General features: G+C 37.3%; 2 protein-coding genes across 2 annotated transcripts in view; both read left to right on the top strand.

The window, feature by feature from the left end:
• The window catches only part of TOGARAM1 (TOG array regulator of axonemal microtubules 1), a 73,414-nt gene extending 67,662 nt beyond the window's left edge, over positions 1-5,752 (top strand). Inside the window, 3 exon segments of the mRNA XM_086709844.1 lie at positions 932-1,151; positions 3,952-4,038; positions 4,617-5,752. Of these exon segments, the coding sequence (XP_086565970.1) occupies positions 932-1,151; positions 3,952-4,038; positions 4,617-4,870 (561 nt within the window). The 3' untranslated portion in view covers positions 4,871-5,752.
• A 9,385-nt stretch (positions 5,753-15,137) lies between these two features.
• PRPF39 (pre-mRNA processing factor 39) overlaps positions 15,138-19,587 on the top strand; it is a 39,082-nt gene continuing 34,632 nt past the window's right edge. The window contains exon 1 of the mRNA XM_025919079.2: positions 15,138-15,291. The gene's annotated coding sequence lies outside the window, so the exon portion shown is untranslated. The remainder of the gene's footprint in view (positions 15,292-19,587) is intronic.

Below are 19,587 nucleotides of genomic sequence, written 5' to 3'. Positions count from 1 at the left end.
GTTAGTGGTACCAGAGCATAGATGATTTATGCTTCTTCAGAGTTAATTCAGTTAATTCCATTAGTGATTTATTAATAAAATCCCATGTTAAATTTGTATTATGTGCATTAAACTTGGCCAGCATACCATTAACTACTCTTAATTCCAGTAATGTTGTCTCTTAATTTTCAGAAGAAAGGTACCATATTATCATGCGATGGGCACCAGAAAGTTGCATTTTCTGATATCTGTTGAGTAAAAATAAATCTCTTGGGAAGACTGTTCTCACCATGAAAATTTTTATTTATATATTAACTTTCATATTTTTATGAGAGATGTGTATATGTATATCAGCCTCATAGAATAGCTCTTCACTCACCTAATGTGACTAAAGATTTTGCTTATCATTCACTTTTTATATCTTAAACTTATGAAAGTTAAGAATTCTAAAGAGCAAGGAATAATTGTTAAACTAATCAGGTTAAAAGGTAGTAAAAATTTAACTCTGAAATTGCATATAAAATTCTCATAAGAAACCCAAACTGAAACTAAATCAAATCTCTGTGGTTGTTACATATCTAATTCTGTTATGAATAGTGATAAAAATGAAAACTTTCCTTGAGTTCTTAGAGTTAGCTAAGCTAACCACACCTTCCAAAAAATAACATTTTTATCACATTTACGGTAAATCAGTCATCTTCATACTAAGTCAAATTTCACAACCTGAATTTATTAGGATGTCTGTTTGAGTGATGTTTGAAGACCTGTCATTTTGCTATAAGAACATCCACATTTTTATAACATTCCTATTATCTATGTTCAAGTTAAATAAGATGTTGTGTGTATGTGTTTAAATAGTATATTAATAGGATAAATACTACAGAATGCCAAAAAGAATTTAAATAGCTATAAACATTATTTCACATTAAATTATTTACCAATTTACTTTCAGATCTTTGATGCTTTTAAATCTCGGCTTCATGATTCCAATAGTAAAGTAAATCTGGTGGCTCTAGAAACAATGCACAAAATGATTCCTTTGCTTAAAGACAACTTATCTCCTATAATCAACATGCTAATTCCAGCAATAGTAGATAACAATCTGAATTCTAAGAATCCAGGCATCTATGCTGCTGCCACAAATGTTGTTCAAGCACTGAGTCAGCATGTGGGTAAGAAATCTTACTTTTGCACTCAAATTATTTTGACTTTACTTTCATACTTTCTGTCCTACACATGATGTACTTTGTATAATGTTGAAATCATAGATGTTAAATATTTGTCATTTAATGTGATATTTTCAGTAGTTTAAATTATTTTTAGAGTTTAACACTAACCCATTAAATTGACTTTCTCTTGTTTTTGATTTTTCAGTCCTTTTATTCCTACCTCAACCTCACATCTGATGCAAAATTAACTCAAAATGGATTGTAGATTTAAATGTAAAACTTAACTGTAAATCTTTTAAGGATAACATAGGTAAAAATCCTTAGGACTTGAGGGCTTGGTGAAGAGTTGTTAGCATGATACTAAAAGCATGATCCATAAAAGTCAATAAATTAGACTTAATCAAATCTAAAAACATTTGCTCTGCAAAAGACCGGTTAAGTACATAAAGAGACAAACTACAGTTTTGGAGTAAGTATTTGCAAACCACATGTCTGAGGAAGAACTCAGAATACATAAAGAACTCTCAAAACTGAACATTAAAACAAACAATCCAATTAGAAAATGGGCAAAGGACATGAAGGAACACTTCACTGAAGACGATATATGGATGGCAAATAAACACATAAAAAAGATGTTTAACATCACTAGTCGTTAGGGAAATACAAATGCAGGTTAAGACCATGATCACTACACAAATATGTTCATCTGTTCAGGCTGCTTTAGCAAACTACCTACAGACTGGACAGTGTAAAAACAAATATTTATTTCTCACAGTCCTGGAGGCTGCAAAGTTCAAGATCAAGGTACCAACAGATTTGGTATCTGGTGAGGGCCCACTTCCTGGTTCCAGTGGAGCTTTCTGGGGCATCTTTTATGAGAGCTCTAATCCTATTTATGAGGGCTCCACCTTCATGACCTAATCATCTCCCAAAGTCCTCACCTCCAAATACCATAACAACAGGGATTGGGTTTCAATATATGAATTTTGGAAGACACAGACATTCAGTTTGTGTCATAGCAAGTATTAGGACAGCTAAAATTAAAAAGAGTGATAATACCAAATGCTGACAAGATTTCAGAGAAACTGGATCTCTGCTACATAAATAAAATGGTGTATCCATTCTAGAAAATGGCTTGTCAATTTCTTTAAAAAAAAAAAAAAAAAAAAAAAAGGGGCGCCTGGGTGGCGCAGTCGGTTAAGCGTCCGACTTCAGCCAGGTCACGATCTCGCGGTCCGTGAGTTCGAGCCCCGCGTCGGGCTCTGGGCTGATGGCTCGGAGCCTGGAGCCTGTTTCCGATTCTGTGTCTCCCTCTCTCTCTGCCCCTCCCCCGTTCATGCTCTGTCTCTCTCTGTCCCAAAAATAAATAAAAACGTTGAAAAAAAGAAAAAAAAAAAAAAACTAAGCATACACTTAACCATATAACCCATCAGTTACATTCCTAGGCATTTATTCTACAGAAATGAAAACTTCCATCCAAGAAGTTACACTCTTGTTCATAGCAGCTTAATTTACAAAAGTCAAAAACCTCAGGCAACCTAAATGTAATTCAGTGAGTTAATAGTGAAGAAATTTATGATACATCTATACCGTAAAATAGTACTTAGTAATAAAGTAGTATTATAGATACATGTAACAATTTGGATGGATCTAAAAGGGCATTATGCTTACTGAAAAAGGACAGTCCCAAAAGGTCACATGCTGTAGGATGGCATCTTTGTATAGCCTCAAAATGGTAACATTTACAGAGATGGAAAACAAATTAGTGGTTATCAGGGTTTGCGGGCAGCTAGGAGGGGCTGGATGTGACTATAGAGCGATAGCTCTGCGGAGATCTTTGTGGTAATAGAATAGTTCCATATGCTAATTGCAGTGATCATTACACAAATCTACACATGTGATAAAATGACATAGAACTATACACACGTAGGGATGCCTGACTGGCTTGGTCATTAAAGCATATGACTCTTGATCTCTGGGTCATGAGTTCAAGCCCCGGGTGTAAAGCTTACTTAAAAATCAACAAAGAAGGTGAATGATGTAGATTAGAATTATGCACAGGTATTGTACAAATGTCAGATTCTTTGTTTTGATATGTACTGTAATTATGTAAGATGTAACCTTTGGATGAACAGTACACAGGACCTTTTTGTACTGTCTCTCCAATTTCCTGTGATCTATAATTATTACAAAATTAATGGGGCTCCTGGGTGGCTCAGTCGGTTGAGCATCCGGCTTCGGCTCAGGTCATGATTTCACAGTTTGTGAGTTCGAGTCCCGCGTCGGGCTCTGTTCTGACAGCTCAGAGCCTTTGGAGCCTGTTTCAGATTCTGTGTCTCCCTCTCTCCCTGCTCCCCCGCCCCCGCTCGTGCTCTGTCTCTCTCTCTCAAAAATAAATAAGCATTAAAACTTAAAAAAATTAAAACTGAAAAAATCAGTAAAAATAAAAACTATCCCCTCCAAAATGTTGTTTTTTTCTGTTTTTTTATTTTGTTTGTCTTTAATAAACTTATATTCTATTTTTTGGAATAAGATGACTGGGAGATAGGCAATTCTTTTGCTTTTTTATGCCATATGATAGCTCTTTTAAAACTCTTATTTGAGGTATTTTATTTCTTATTTGCTATAAGAATAGTATTCTATTAAGGTTTTATAGATAATGTTAAGTACTGATTACATAGATTTAAAAATCTTTTTAACACATTTGCATTCATTTGTGTATCTTTTCCTTTTAATGCTTTGTAATGAAAAGTAAGAACTCATAACTCTTTAAACATGTGTCTGTATTATTCTTTTTGTTTAGACAATTATTTGCTTCTACAGCCATTTTGCACAAAAGCTCAGTTTTTAAATGGAAAAGCAAAACAGGATATGACTGAAAAGCTTGCTGGTAAATATTCTTTAATTGCTATTTCTAAAGAAATATTAACTAAGGAAAAATGATAGGCAGTTCAATTTCTTTTTGGGATAGCTACCAAATTCAATATCATTACCCACAATGTAGAAATGAATTGCATAATGATCTATACGAGAACTTTTTAAGACTTTTACCCCAGATTTTTTTGTTTATCCTTTTTTTTTCCAGTAAGAATTTCTTCCTTGTCACATTTAAAGATAGACATTAAAATCAAATTGGTACTCATGAAAAACTGTTTCAAATTATTTATTTGATAAAAGATCAGTCAGTTAAAAATGTATGTTTTTTGGAAAACATTGAGATGAATTTGGGGTTTAATTCCTATCTTTACTAATTTTGCCTGAGCTAAGTTGTCCTATGTGGAATTCTAATACTTGAAGATTCCAATCTTTGGGAGAAAAGTTTCTGACCTTACCTTCTTTAAAATGCTTGACATTTTAAGACAAGTGACATAGAGAAGAAGCTTAGTATATTTTATATGCTGTTTAATTAGCAAAAATTGAATTTATATTTTTAAAAACCTGACTGTTTACTAAATTTTTATGTTTCAGATATTGTTACGGAACTTTATCAAAGGAAGCCCCATGCCACAGAACAGAAAGTATTGGTTGTTTTATGGCATCTCTTAGGGAACATGACAAACAGTGGCTCTTTGCCTGGAGCTGGAGGAAATATACGAACAGCCACAGCTAAATTATCGAAAGCACTTTTTGCGCAAATGGGTCAGAATCTGTTAAATCAGGCTGCATCTCAACCACCACATATCAAAAAGAGTTTAGAAGAATTGCTCGATATGACAATATGAAATGAATTATGAATCTTTGATGAAATATAGTATGATGAACAAAATTGTTTACATGATGACAAATGGAACTTTTTCAAGTTACATTTTCAGTGCCTGCACTACTCATCTGGTAAATTAAGTCAATGGCTATTTGTATTTGCAGCCAGTGGGCACACATCTGCTCTGTATCAACCCTACCACTTGTACCCATCACAGACAGAGAAACCTAAAATAATTAATATAACCTAATATTCATGAAATCTAAGGCCCATGGAATGAATCCAGTTATATTTTTGAGGAAAGTCCTGCTCATTTGCACTGTTCTATAGAAACCACAGTTCATTGCCCTACAATTAGATTTGTAATTAAAAATATACTTTTTATTATGTAATCATGTTCTGTCATTACTCAGCCTTATTTTATGAAGTGAAATAAGTCATTGAACTATGTTATCACAAACTAACTTTTGTGTGCTATTTGTGAAAAACATGTATTTCTGAAATCAGTCTGCTAATATGATTGTGCAGTATTAGCTTGCTTTTGCTGCTGTGTTAATGTGATATATTTGCTTACCATTTGGGTTTAATCATCTACATAATTGTGAAATTTAACAAGTTATAATGAAGCATGGTGACCAAAGTTTTAGAAAACACTTAAACATTTTAAATGCACGTTTAAGAAAACGTGTTGAATGTAACTTCCCTATTTTTGTGTGAAAACACTAAATTTTATTTCTATATGTCCTGACATTTATAAAGGTGTTATTTTGCTGCCCAGTTGTGTAATTCTCAAAAATAGTGCCAGGTCTTCTATAGGCTTTTCTCAGAATTCTTGGGCTATAAGTACTGTATGCATCTTAAAAAGAAAAGGAATGTTATAAAAATAAAAGGATTTATTTCTGTAGATATGTGAGAGGTGTCCTATTTTTCCAACTTCCAAATTTGTTAAAATAAAAAGTATATATATTGTAATACTGACCTATCATTTTCAGTTGGTATACTTGATAAAATACTGACCTATCTCTATTGACCTAACAATAGACCTGGATTATAGTTCTAGCTATAGAACTATAGGAAAATTAGGCATGTGATCTTGGGCAAGTCACTTACCAGTTCTAGGTCTCCCATTTTGTCATCTCTAAAATGTGAGAGCTGACTAGATGATTTTTAAGGTTCTGTTTTGTTCTAAAATTATATGGTTCTGTGTTGTAGTTTATTCAATGATCACTTTATTACAACTGTGAACTATCCTCATTCTTTTTCACTTCTTGTGTCACTAACTGGTTTTCTGATGTATTTGGCTGCATTTTAAATTGTGATTCTTTGTATTACTGCATGAGTGCTAAGAAGAAAATGGGGGTGCAGGGGGTTACAGCAATTTGAAGAGAAGCTGAAAGGAAAGACTTGGTTACTTTTTCTGTTTATGGGCATTGTTACATACATTCATAGTTACATATTTCTTAAATGCTTTATCTTCTAAGTGTATTTTATTATGTATCTATAGTTTAGGTCTCAAGTTGGCAAACTTTTTCAGTAAAGGACCAAAAAGTAATTACTTTTGGTTTTGTAAGCTATAGACAGATTGTGGCATATTCTTTGTTTTTTGTTTCATTTTTTTTATAATGTTTTAAAAATGTAAAAAATATTCTTAGCTCAGGCCAGACAAAAACAGGCCTCTGGCCTAGTTTGTCAACACCTGGTTTAGACTCTTTTGACCTTAGCTGTAAATCTGAAATCGTCATTAAAGTTTGCTTTAACCCTTAATGATATGCACCATTGAAACAATAGTTACAGATTCCAAGTTTTATTAATTTTGACCATTGTCCCTGTGTCATTGCAAATTTGCCCCTACTAAATTTGCATTAATGTTGGATATATTGAAGGTAAATTTTAAATTTCAAAGGGAAAAGACCATTACTTTGTGTATAAGCTTAATTATCTCTTTTTTTTTTGAGTTGATGTAGTTTGAATTCTGCACTGAAAAAGTACAGTAAATAGTCACTACTATTAATGTGAGGACTTTACATAATCTCTGTGCTGTCTTTTATTATAAAAAATTTTTTTAATGTTTATTTTTAAGACAGAGAGAAACAGAGCATGAACGGGGGAGGGGCAGAGAGAGAGGGAGACACAGAATCCAAAGCAAATCCAGGCTCTGAGCTGTCAGCACAGAGCCTGACGCGGAGTTCCAGCTCACCAGACTGCGAGATAATGACCTTAGCCGAAGTCGGAAGCTCAACTGACTGAGCCACCCAGGTGCCCCAGTGCTATCTTTTATTATAAATAAAATACTCATGTAACAGAGTCCCAGGCCTTAAAGATTTTCTCACTTTTAGTAACTTCTTAATAATGAGCACTCAGAAGTCAAGCACTCTGTTATCAAGAACTGTTATCAACCCAGAAGTCAACAAAAATTGGAGACTGATCACTGATTAAAAGAACTAATGCAGCCGAAGGCCTGAATAAATTGGAATGAAGGAATAATTATACAAGTAGTGATAATTATAAAAGTTTATCCTCACACTGTAACTAAAAAATAAAGAGAAAAATTTAAATGGCAGATTTCCCTAATGGAATCCATATCATATAGTCATTAAAAATGATGGGGCGCCTGGGTGGCTCAGTCGGTTAAGTGTCCGACTTCGGCTCAGGTCATGATCTCACAGTCCGTGAGTTCAAGCCCTGTGTTGGGCTCTGTGCTGATGGCTCAGAGCCTGGAGCCTGTTTCAGATTCTGTGTCTCCCTCTCTCTCTGACCCTCCCCTGTTCATGCTCTGTCTCTCTCTGTCTCAAAAATAAATAAACGTTAAAAAAAAATTTTTTTAAATGTTAAATACTTTAATCACAGGACAAAAAATGTTAAATACTTTAATCACAAGACAATATCCATAGTGTGTTAAAGGAAAAAAGTCTGACTACAAAATAAATGCAGTGTCTCTATCAAATATATATGCATACAGAAAATAGAATTGGAATAATATACAGCAACATGTTAAACTGTAGTAAACTATGAGTAAAGAAGTTAATTTTTTTCAGTGTATTATGCAATTTCTATTTTTTTCAGAAATTAGCAATATGTGTTACTTACGTAATAAAATTTCAGTTACAATAGGTAAAAGTCTGAAGAGAATCTGAAAATAAAGATAATGTGAAGAGAAAAAATAAGGCAAAAGAGAGAGACAGTGAATTATCAGTGTCAAGAGAGGTAGAAATGACTAGAAGGGAGATGAGAAAGGGGAGCAAGATATTATGAAGGTAAAGAGCTTAAGACTTTGATTTAGAAAGCATGGATTTGGAAGCCAGTTTTATTATCACTTACCAAACCTTATGAATATTCTGAGCTACCATGAGGTCCAAAATTAAAATGGGATTAGGAATAAGAAAACATTTGTAAACTTCAAATTTTCTACAAAGATAATTTCTTGCCAGAAGCAAATGAAGAAAGATGAACACAAACCCTATAGAAATCTTGAGTGTTAGGATAAGCTAAACCTACTTATTTCATTGCTAGTTGGGGGGGTTGAATATATCAAACAAAGGCAAAATCAATTAAGTACTCAATTATCATTAATGATTTATGGTTTCATAAAGCATACTATAACAGAGAACCTAAATTCTTAATTCATAATTAAACTCTTTGGGCAGAACAATGGATAAGCAGAGACTTAAAGATTTTAAAGTAATTTACAGATTTATCAAAGTAGTCGTTAATATATATAAATGTATGTGTATATATATACATATACTATACATATATATACATATACATATGTATATGTGTGTGTGTGTATATACATATATGGGACAGCATTATGTAAAATGAAGACAGAATGATCTGGTGGTACCAAATTTTGGCCAATCCTGAATTACTTTTTTTTTTCACCACTCTACCTGGAGTAGTACCTAAGCTGGATGCTAAATAAATGATATTTGAATAAGATGGTGAATGTTACATAAATTTGAAATTTATTCTGGAGACAGATAGCAATGTTTTCAAGGGTGGAAGTGGTGTATTAAAAAATAAAGCAAAATAACCAGTAGCAGAGGGTTAGTTGGATGGAGCAAGGCAAGGGTGTAGGCAAGGAAGTCAATTTGAAGCACTAATCCAAAAGGGACAAATAAATCTCATCAAATGTTACAGTCTAATGAGTTGACAGTATCTGCCTGTGCAATGTGTTGAAAAAGTTAAATCAAATTTCAGTAGGAAGGAGTGTATTGATCTATCCAGGACTCAGAGTCAGACTCTAGATAGTAAAGTATAGTAGAAGCAGTGAGAATTGAAAAAATGGATCTGAAATGTATTGGTAACACGGTTGACTGAATTGATGACACACTTAGATTTGGAGGATAGAGGAGTCAAAAATTAATGAAGTTTGTAACACTGGTGAGTTTCTCTAGAGCTTCTACTTTTTTTACTTAGGAAAGGAGGCCTTTTTTTATGTACTTCTAGCTCTATCTCATTGACCACCCTTAGATTCATGGGAAGCTGAGAAATTGAGTATTTCATTTCCTCGTCTCAAAAGTAGAGGAAAATAATAGGGATTGTAGTGGGAATAGATATGACTGAGCCAGTCAATAATATCTGTCATATTCTATAAGCCCCCATCCTGTCTGATGAACCACAAAGGCATTCTATGCCCCTGGGAACTGGTATTAGTTCAGAACCAGTGTCCAATCAATTCTGAAAAGCATATTTTTTCCCCCCAGTGTGAAGTTACCTTGATACGTAGCTAGAGATCCCTTTCATAGTGATATTTTCATAGTGATATTATTGCAGAATCCTTAGTGGTTCCTTCCCTTATTTCAAGTGGTCATGGGAACTAGGTGAGAAATTGTGATTCCCTTATTTAGAGTTGTTGTTTTTTTAAATACAAAACAACTAAGATCTTAGTATTTTATTCATCTATTTCGATCCCATGATCAATTAGATATTGCTAAGTATTGTTGCTCCTGGCTGGCTCAGTGGGTTAAGCATCTGACTTTGGCTTAGGTCATGATCTAACGGTTTGGCTCATGAATTCAAGCCCCAAATCTGCTGTCAGCACAGAGCCCACTTGGTATCTTCTGTCTCCCTGGCTCTCTGCCCTTTCCCCGCTCGTGTGCGCATGCACACTCTCTCAAAAATAAATAAATGTTAAAAAACAACAACAACAACAACTTTGGGGCAAGTGGGTGGCTCAGTTAGTTAAGTGTCTGACTCCAGCTCAGGTCATAATCTCATGGTTCGTGGGTTCAAGCCACACATCTGGCTCTGCACTGGTGGCTTGGACCCTGCTTGGGGATTCTCTCTCTCTCTCTCTGTTCCTCCCCCACTCACATTCGCTTTCTCTCAAAATAAACTTAAAAAAAAAAAAAAGATATTGCTAAGTATCCCTGCTGGTCAGACCATTTAATCACCACAAGATCCTGCTCCCTATTATCCTTATTATGCTTCTTTGCCTCTAATAATTGAGTTCTCTCCATCTAGGAATCTTTGTATCACCATAGAAACCACTGCACCTATATCAACAGAAGACCCTACTATAGCACCCCCAGCCACAGAGAAAAACTACCACACAATCTTCCTTGACTTACAATGGGGTTATGTCCCAATAAACCCATTGTAAGTTGAAAATGTTGTAAGCTGAAAATGCATCTAACACACCTATCAAACATCATAGCTTAGCATAGTCTACCTTAAACGTGCTCAGAACTGGGGTGCCTGGGTAGCTCAGTTGGTTAAGCATCCGACTTCAGCTCAGGTCATGATCTCGCAGTCCGTGAATTTGGCCCTGCGTCGGGCTCTGTGCTGACAGCTCAGAGCCTGGATCCTGCTTCGAATTCCGGGTCTCCCTCTCTCTCTGCCCCTCCCCCCACTTGTGCTCTGTCTCTCTCTCTGTCAAAAATAAAATAAACATTAGAAAAAAATTTTTTTAATAAAAAAAATGTGCTCAAGCACTCTCAACAATAGCCAAATTGTGGAAAAAGCCTAAATGTCCATCACCTGGTGAATGGATAAGGAAATTGTGGTTTACATACACAATGGAGTACTACATGGCTAGTAAGAATGAAATATGGCCCTTTGTAGCAACATGGATGGAACTGGAGAGTGTGATGCTAAGTGAAATAAGCCATACAGAGAAAGACAGATACCATATGTTTTCACTCTTATGTGGATCCTGAGAAACTTAACAGAAACCCATGGGGGAGGAGAAGGAAAAAAAAAAAAAGAGGTTAGAGTGGGAGAGAGCCAAAGCATAAGAGACTCTTAAAAACTGAGTGCAAACTGAGGGTTGATGGGGGATGGGAGGGAGGGAGTGGTGGGTGATGGGCATTGAAGAGGGCATCTTTTGGGATGAGCACTGGGTGTTGCATGGAAACCAATTTGACAATAAATTTCATATATTAAAAAAATAATAAAAAAATATTTTCTAAAACAAAAACGTGCTGACAACACAATGGCCTATAGTTGGGCAAAATCATGTAACACAAAGCCTATTAATATAATTAACTGTTGAATATCTCATGTAATTTATTGAATACTGTACTGAAAGTGAATAACAATGGTTGTATGTGTACAGAATGGTTTTAAGTGTTTTAATGTTTTTTAAAATGTTTTAATGTTTTATTTTTGAGAGAGAGAGAGAGAGAGACTGAGAGGGAGAGAATGAGTAGGCTAGGGGCAGAGAGAGAGGGAGACAGAATCTGAAACAGGCTCTAGGCTCTGAGCTGTCGGAGCTGGATGCGGCGCTTGAACTTGTGAACTGTGAGATCATGACATGAGCCAAAGTCATACACTTAACCGACTGAGCCACCCAGGTGCCCCAAGTGTTTTAATGGTTTTAAGGGTATGTTTACCCTCGTGACTGAGTGGCTGACTATGTGCTTAATCACTCTTGCACCATCTTGAAGTTGAAAAATCATTAACTTGAATCATGTAAGTTGGAGACTGCAGTACTTTTCAAAGATGCTGACTCTCCCCTCTCCTGTGTATTTCTTAAATCTTGGTGAAGGGAGTGTACCTGGCACTCTTAGGGATACATGGTTACAGGTAAGTGGAAATTTGTTGATGAATAGTTCATGCCAACACTCTTACAAAACAAACTATTAGAACCATCGAATTTATATATACATATATGCATATATGTCAATATGTAATATTATAAGTATATATAATACATATTACATATATATAATCTCATCTAAAATTATTTTCTTCTTCGTCTAGCCCTCAATGATATTTCTCATGTATTCTCCATACTTTTGTCAAGGTAAATTTGTAAACTTTCAACTGTCTTGCTATTTAAGTCTTGCTATACAAGTTTGACATTATAACTGGCCCCCAGAATATGCTGGAATCTGATTCTAAGTTGAGGAAAAATGTAACCTTGCATGAAGAGGCCAGTTTTTCTCATTCTCTACTCCCAATACTTACATTTTTCCTCAACTTAGAATCAGATTCCAGCATATTCTGGGGGCCAGTTATAATGTCAAACTTGTATAGCAAGACTTAAATAGCAAGACAGTTGAAAGTTTACAAATTTACCTTGACAAAAGTATGGAGAATACATGAGAAATATCATTGAGGGCTAGACGAAGAAGAAAATAATTTTAGATGAGATTATATATATGTAATATGTATTATATATACTTATAATATTACATATTGACATATACGCATATATGTATATTTGGTGAAGTCTATATAGATTTCCAAATAAGGCAGGAATGATCTCTTCAGACCAGTGAGAAGGGGTTGCTTTTGTTTGATGAATGAGGCTCAAACACTGAGAGGTTATGAGTTAAAGATACTTCAAATTATTTGAATTCTACCATGTGCCCATTTCATTTCTTTGGTTCTGCTCTTTCCTGAACAATGCCTTAATCTTCACAGAAGAGTTCTGACAAGGCTATGAATTCAACTGACATTGTAATTTGGCAATCTGTGGGCTCAGACTTTGAGTGTATTTGGCTCTTTTAGGCCCATGGCTGCGAAGAATAAATTCTTTTGTTACTATCAGAGGAAGTCCTTGATTTTTGGTCCCTACTTTAAGCTAAGAATTTAGAAATCTGATCTTATCACTGTCTTTAAGCTGTCCAGTGTTAGTATAAATAACCACCCCACCCTTCATTTTCTGCCAAAAGTTTTGCCTTCCATGGGCACGTCATTCTAGATGGCTGCAGTTTTATGCCATATGTGTACTGTATGCATTGAGAATCCCAAGCAGGCTCCACAAAGTCAGTGTGGAGCCCAATGTGGGGCTTGAACTCACAAACCATGAGATCACGACCTGAACAGAAATCAAGGGTTGGATGCTTAATCAACTGAGCCACCCAGGAGCCCCTGTAGATGCCTAATTCAAACAGAAGAGAGTTCATAAAAAGCATCTGTTATTATAGTTTTTTATGAGGCTAGGTAGCTAGTAAGAATGTCCAAATTGCATCACAGAGCTGGTCTGGGGAAAACACTACTGCCAGTATTATAGAGGAGAGGTACCACATCACCCACTGATACCACACACTCCCACACTGAATCCTGGCCTTAAGAGTCATGTGTGCATATCTCTAAGTGTGTGTGTGTGTGTGTGTGTGTGTGTGTGTGTGTGTGTGCGCGCGTGTGTGCGTGCGTGTGTGTAGGGGGACTAGGAAAGTAAGTGTCTAGTAGTTTTGGCTCCTACAGTGGAATGTAGGCTCTCTGCTTCAGAGAGAGGTGATGTCCCAAACAGAGCGAGGGTTTTGTATGCTAAAACAAAAAATGTCCACTGCATGAGTCACTGACATATGGAAGGTAATGTAATCAATTAGGAGAAAACACATTGCATTTAAATTTCACATTTATGTGAGGTTTTGTGTTAGTCTGGGTCTTCCAAAAAGCAGATGCCATAATGGCAAGAGATTTATCAGGAAAAAAAAAAAAAACAGTGGAGATTTTAAAGCAGGAGAGTGAGAGCAAGAGCACTGACTGGTTGGAAAGGTAAGATGTAGAAAACTAGATAAAGAGAAACAATGAATCTGCAGTGAATAAAGAATAAGTAGATAGATTTTTACAAAATGGCTATTGGAGGGGAATGCTATCTCAGAGCTAATCTTATTTACTGATGAAGAATTTGTAATAAGTTTAGGAAAGATTGGAAGAACCAGAAAAGGAGTGACGGCTTGGCACTCAGAAACACTGAATGACAGTGCTGGGGCAAATTCTGCCAGTCTTTCCAATATATTATTCCCTTAACTGTTCCTTCCCATAGTCAACATCTAAAGTTGCTAGTTAAAACCAGTAAAAAGTGTAGCTGCACTGAGAATCCAAAAGTTAGCTTGAATATTAGAAGTGCCAATGGAAAGGGAAAGGGAAAGTGGCAACACAGTTTGATGAAAGTGAAAGGTAGACATAAGATGACTGATTTTTTTAAGTTTATTTTTGTATTTAAGAAGTCTCTACCCCTAATGGGGGGCTGGAATTCAGAACCCGGAGACAGAGTCCCATGCTCCTCTGACTGAGACAGCCAGGTGCCCCCGCTTTTCATATTTGGAAGCAAAGTTAGTATCGAGGGGATTTACGATTAACAGGGTTGTGCACAGGAAATGCCATCTTGCAAAGAAATATTTCTGGAATCAGATTCCAAAGGAGGAACTTGCAGTGCAATTATGGTACTGCTGAACCTTGAACAAGAGATTGCATGGTAGGTGGTGTGTGAACTCAGGAACCTTGTAACAGAAACAGGATAGAGGCCGGATTGGAAGAAAAAAAACCCATTTTTAAAGTGAGGATGGGAGTGTAATTCGAGAGGACTGCTAAGATTGTCAAGGCAAGAAGCCTTCATATTTGTCCAGAAGATAATCTTACACATCCTTTTAATGATCAGTTCCTCAAGCCCCTAACTTGTTTCCACCAGTTTCCTCTTTTTTTTTTTCTGTTTCCTCGTGAGGAGACCTGAGAGGACCCAGAATCCGTATCATCCTGAAGTATGGAGATTTAAGACCGAATTTCTGTTGATGTCTAGGGAGAATGGTAAATTGTTGGGAAAAACCTTACACTTGCCCCAAAAGACAACATTTTTCTACAATATTTTTCTTTCCGGGGTGGGGCGGGGCGGGGTGGTATCTGTGTTTAAGATCAAGAATTTAAAAGACCTACACACCGTCTTCTAGCTTAGAAAGTCTCCACAGAGGGAAGAAAACAGCAGGAGCAGCTGCCCGGTCTTCGGTGACGGCGGGGCGTACACCAGGCGGAGACCGGGCGGGGCCGGGGCCCTAGGATCCCGCTGAGGGCGAGGCCTGCGCGCAGCACAACCACGTGACTCCTTCGCCCCTTGGGACACCGACGCATGCGCGCCGCGCTCTCGACGAGGCGGCTTTGGTGTTGGTGGCGGCTGCCGCGGTGGCTGTGGGACGGAGACGGTGGAAGTGCCATCCTCGGCTCGGTTGGCCCAGACTGCGGCTCATGGCCTTGAGTGGCATCCGTCATCAGGTCAGCTGGGGCGGGCGTCTTGGAATTGGCCTGGCGGGTGGGGTTGGTGATTCGAGGGACTGGAAGGGGCCTGCCTTGTTTCAGGCCGCACTGGGGTTGCGGCCTCCCTCTCCCGCCGTGTTTGAGGCCAGGCTTGGCCTGGCCTCGGCTTCCAGCTGTCCATTCCTTTCTCCTTCCCACCTGTTGGGTGGAGCAGTGCAAGGTTTCTTTTCTTAGTTAGACCAAACGCTTCTCTGACGAGTGCTTACGGAGCGCGGGGAAATGTGGGCCTCCACCTTGATATAGGAAGCGTTTTGGGGGTGAGTCTGAAGCCCTTGCTTCCTCAAGAGATGGAAACCAGTGTGCCGGGACAACTGGGAATGGAAGGGACTCAGTAGTAGCCGCTAGAGAATTGGGAGATTTCAAATTCTGTTAATTAAAGCTTGTAGGCGCCTTGTAGGGGCGCGCGCTGCGTGTTCTGACTACACTAGTCACACTTTTAGGACCCTGAGTCACAGCACCTCAAATACCGGCCAGAGGTTTTGGCGGCACAGGATAAAGCAGGAAAAGCAGCCATTGAAGATCTTAATAGGATCTCTTAAAGAAATCTATTTAAAAATAATGTTTACCTTTTGTAGTCAGAGACCAACAGTGTGTTTTTCTCGCTTTGAAATTTAGTAAGTAGTACTGATCTTTTTATCGATGATATTATAATACCATATTATTTTATGCCGATTTTTTAGTTTGATGTTCATGTTGCCTTCTGTGTAAGGACTTCATGTTATTTGGCAACTGATCCAATCTGTTCAGAAATACTGTAAACTTTTTTACAGCTGGAAAGGTTGAAGCTTACAGGGAAGCATGAAGCTCGTGTTGGAACTTAAGTGTTTTGTATGAAGCTGGTGTTGGAACTTAAGTGTTTTGTCTCTCTGGGAGCTTAAGTGGATTGAAAAAAAACAAACAACTGTCAGGTACCCCCCCCCCCCCTTCCTCCCATTTATAACCTCATTCTAGAGTTGCAAAAGTTGGAACTTTCCACTGTTCAGCTTCTGGTAGGGATAAAGTGAACTAAAGGAGTTCTAAAGAATACAGTTCTTAGACTCTGAACTCTGGAATAATTAGGTGTTGACCAAAGATGGCTAATTAGTAGGTGGTATGAGATATTTGAAATGAGAATTGAAAAGCAGAATTTTTTTTTTTTTTTTTTTTTAGTGTCAGAGTATTTGGTAATATTTTTACTTGCTTACCTATAGTTGAGTAAGAAAAAGAATTTTATAAATCAAATGATAAAAGTGTGTGTGTGTGTGTGTGCACACACCCGTGTTTTAAAGATAAAGAACAGGGATACCTGGCTGGCTCAGTCAGTAGAGCATGGGACTATTGATGTCAGGGTTACGAGTTCGAGCTCCATGTTGGGTGTGGAGATTACTTAAAAATAGAATCTTAGGGGCGCCTGGGTGGCGCAGTCGGTTGAGCGTCCGACTTCAGCCAGGTCACGATCTCGCGGTCCGTGAGTTCGAGCCCCGCGTCGGGCTCTGGGCTGACGGCTCAGAGCCTGGAGCCTGTTTCCGATTCTGTGTCTCCCTCTCTCTCTGCCCCTCCCCCATTCATGCTCTGTCTCTCTCTGTCCCAAAAATAAATAAACGTTGAAAAAAAAAAAATAGAATCTTAAAAACTAAATAAATAGAACAGAACATTCTGTGGTATGTTAGTAAGTAATTCCACGTAGAACATAGGATTTTCTGTGTATGTGAAAAATAGTCAAAGGAGATAGGAAGTAGTAGTAGTAGTAGTTCCAGTCAAATGGTGATTTTTTTTTCAAAGACCTGAAGATGACACAGACATTTATGTAAATATGTGTATATACAGTTGAGTTTTTGGAACATACTAAGTGTTTAATATGTGGAAACTTAAAAAAGGTCTATCTGTGAACATTCTATTTAGCCTCTGAAAGTCGTTGCCAAAACCAGTGGTTAGTCCCTTTTCTTAACAGCATTTGTTTTCAAATTGGCTTATCTGTGTTTGAGGAACAGAGTATCTGATTGTAAAGCTAGTTGATTTGCAGTATGCAAACTACTGACTTTTTAGTCCTTAGATTTTTTTTGTGTGTTGCTTTGTTTATGAAAAGAATAATAAACAGTATGATCTTGAGTGCCTATAGAGTTAAAAGAGAAGACATTAAATTAGACTTCCCATTCCTAGTTAAGTATGGGTTAAGTGATCCAACAAAAGACCTTTTAAATTTTAAGATGGCATGCTGAATTGTTAGTGAAATGTTTAATGTATGTTATAACTGAACTAAAAGTTCAATGTATGATAAAAAACTGTATTTATTTAATGTACTACACTGTCAGTTATAATTTATCATGTTTTCTTTCGTGCTTATGAACTTTAGGTCTCTAATAAGATTTTATAAGAAAGTGCAATGTAGTAAAAAGGCATTGATTGGTTTGGTGAGTTGAGAAAAGGAGGAAAGTTTTGTTAGGCTCAGAAGACAGGGTGAGCCAATGCTCAGACATGAAAAATATATTGGGCTTTGTAAATGGCAATGAGGAGGAATACTGTAGGATTCGTATGTTTGAAAAGTTATGTTACTCACTTTTTCAACAGACATTTAATGTGCTGTTACATACCAGACACTGTTTTAGGTTCTAGGAACACAGTACTGAACAAAACCAAGATCTCTGTTCTGCTGAATTTAACATTACAGTAATATTAATTTATCCATAGCCTTAGTGTAGCAGTGTTTTTCAATTCTTTTTGACTGAGACCTGTAATAATTTGTACATGTAATAGTGAATCCCAAAAAACAGTAGTTGCATTCTGTACGTGTTTCAACAATAGGCCCTCAATATGTGCCTGAACTCTGATACTTTGTTTTCAATTCTATAATTTTCTATTAAAAAACAAACGAGAAGCTGATTTGAAAAGCTGATTTGAAGCCGTCTAAAGTTTGATAAACATTACTTAAGAGGGGAGATAAAATAGGAGCACGTGGCTAGCTCAGTCAGTAGAGCATGCAACTCTTGATCTCCGGGTTGTGAGTTTGAGCCCCATGTTGGGTGTAGTGATTGCTTAAATAAACAAACTTTGGGGGTGCCTGGGTGGCTCAGTTGGTTAAGCATCCAACTTTAGCTCAGGTCATGATCTCACGGTTTGGTTCATGAGTTCTAGCCCTGTGTCAGGCTTTGTGCTGATAGCTCAGAGACTGGAGCCTGCTGAGAGAGGGAGACACAGAATCCGAAGCAGGCTCCAGGCTCTGAGCTGTCAGCACAGATCCTGATGTGGGGCCCAAACTCACAAACTGCGAGATCATGACCTGAGCCGAAGTCAGACGCTTAACCAACTGAGCCACCCAGGCACCCCTAAATTTTTTTTCTATTTTATTTTTCATTTGCAAAAAAGAACAAGCTGGTCTGAAGCAGTCTACAGTTTGAAAAATGTTGGTCTATTGAGGGAGATAATGATTACTTAAACTATAGCAATACTACTGTGAGTAAAAAGAAGGGGATGGTTAATTCTTATGTTAGGGTATACCAAATAAGTAAATTATTTACCATGTTATAGTGTAATACTATGAATAAAAGAAAAAAAAATAGGGGCACCTGGGCGGCTCAGTAGGTTCAGGTCACGATCTTGTGGTTTGTGAGTTCAAGCCCCATATCAGGCTCTCTGCTGTCAGCCTGTCAGTGCAGAGACTACTTCAGATCCTCTGTCCCCCCCTCCTGCTTGCACTGTCTCAAAAATAAATAAATATTAAAAAAAAAGATTGAGGAAGGTAAAGGGAATCGTGTGCTGGGGATGGGAGCAAGTTACAGTTTTAAATAGGGTTGTCCAGGTAGGTCTTATTGAGAAAGTGACCTTTCAACAAAGGAGGAGATAAGGAAGTTATCCATATGAGTATCTGGGAGAAGATAATGCTGGTGGAGGAAACAGCCACCTAAAACGTTCTAAGGCTGGAGAATGTGGTCTGTTTCAGAGAAAACAAGATGTCATTGTGACTGGGGCTGAGTGAGGCCAAGGGTAGGAGAAGATGAGGTCAAAAGGACAGTGAGTCATTGCAAGGGCAGTGACTTTTACTCTGTGAGAGCAGTGGAGTGACATGGTCTTATTTATGTTTTAAAAAGAATACTATCTGCTGTATTGAGAATGGACTGGGGATGGGAGCTGGTGGAATGCAGCAAAAGGGAAGAAGCGGGAGACCTGTAGAAGGTTATGGAAGACTGTCATAGTATTGTAGATGAGAGATGAGTGGTTTGAATGAAAATTATAAGAAGTGTGATGCTGAATATAAAAGATTCCATAAAAAATTGGTTG

This window comes from Puma concolor, chromosome B3, assembly GCF_028749965.1.
Source record: "Puma concolor isolate L17-30 chromosome B3, mPumCon1.1.hap2, whole genome shotgun sequence".
Taxonomy (NCBI): domain Eukaryota; kingdom Metazoa; phylum Chordata; class Mammalia; order Carnivora; family Felidae; genus Puma; species Puma concolor.
The sequence above is the reverse complement of the archived record's forward strand: the minus strand, read 5'-3'. Positions and strand labels throughout refer to the sequence as shown.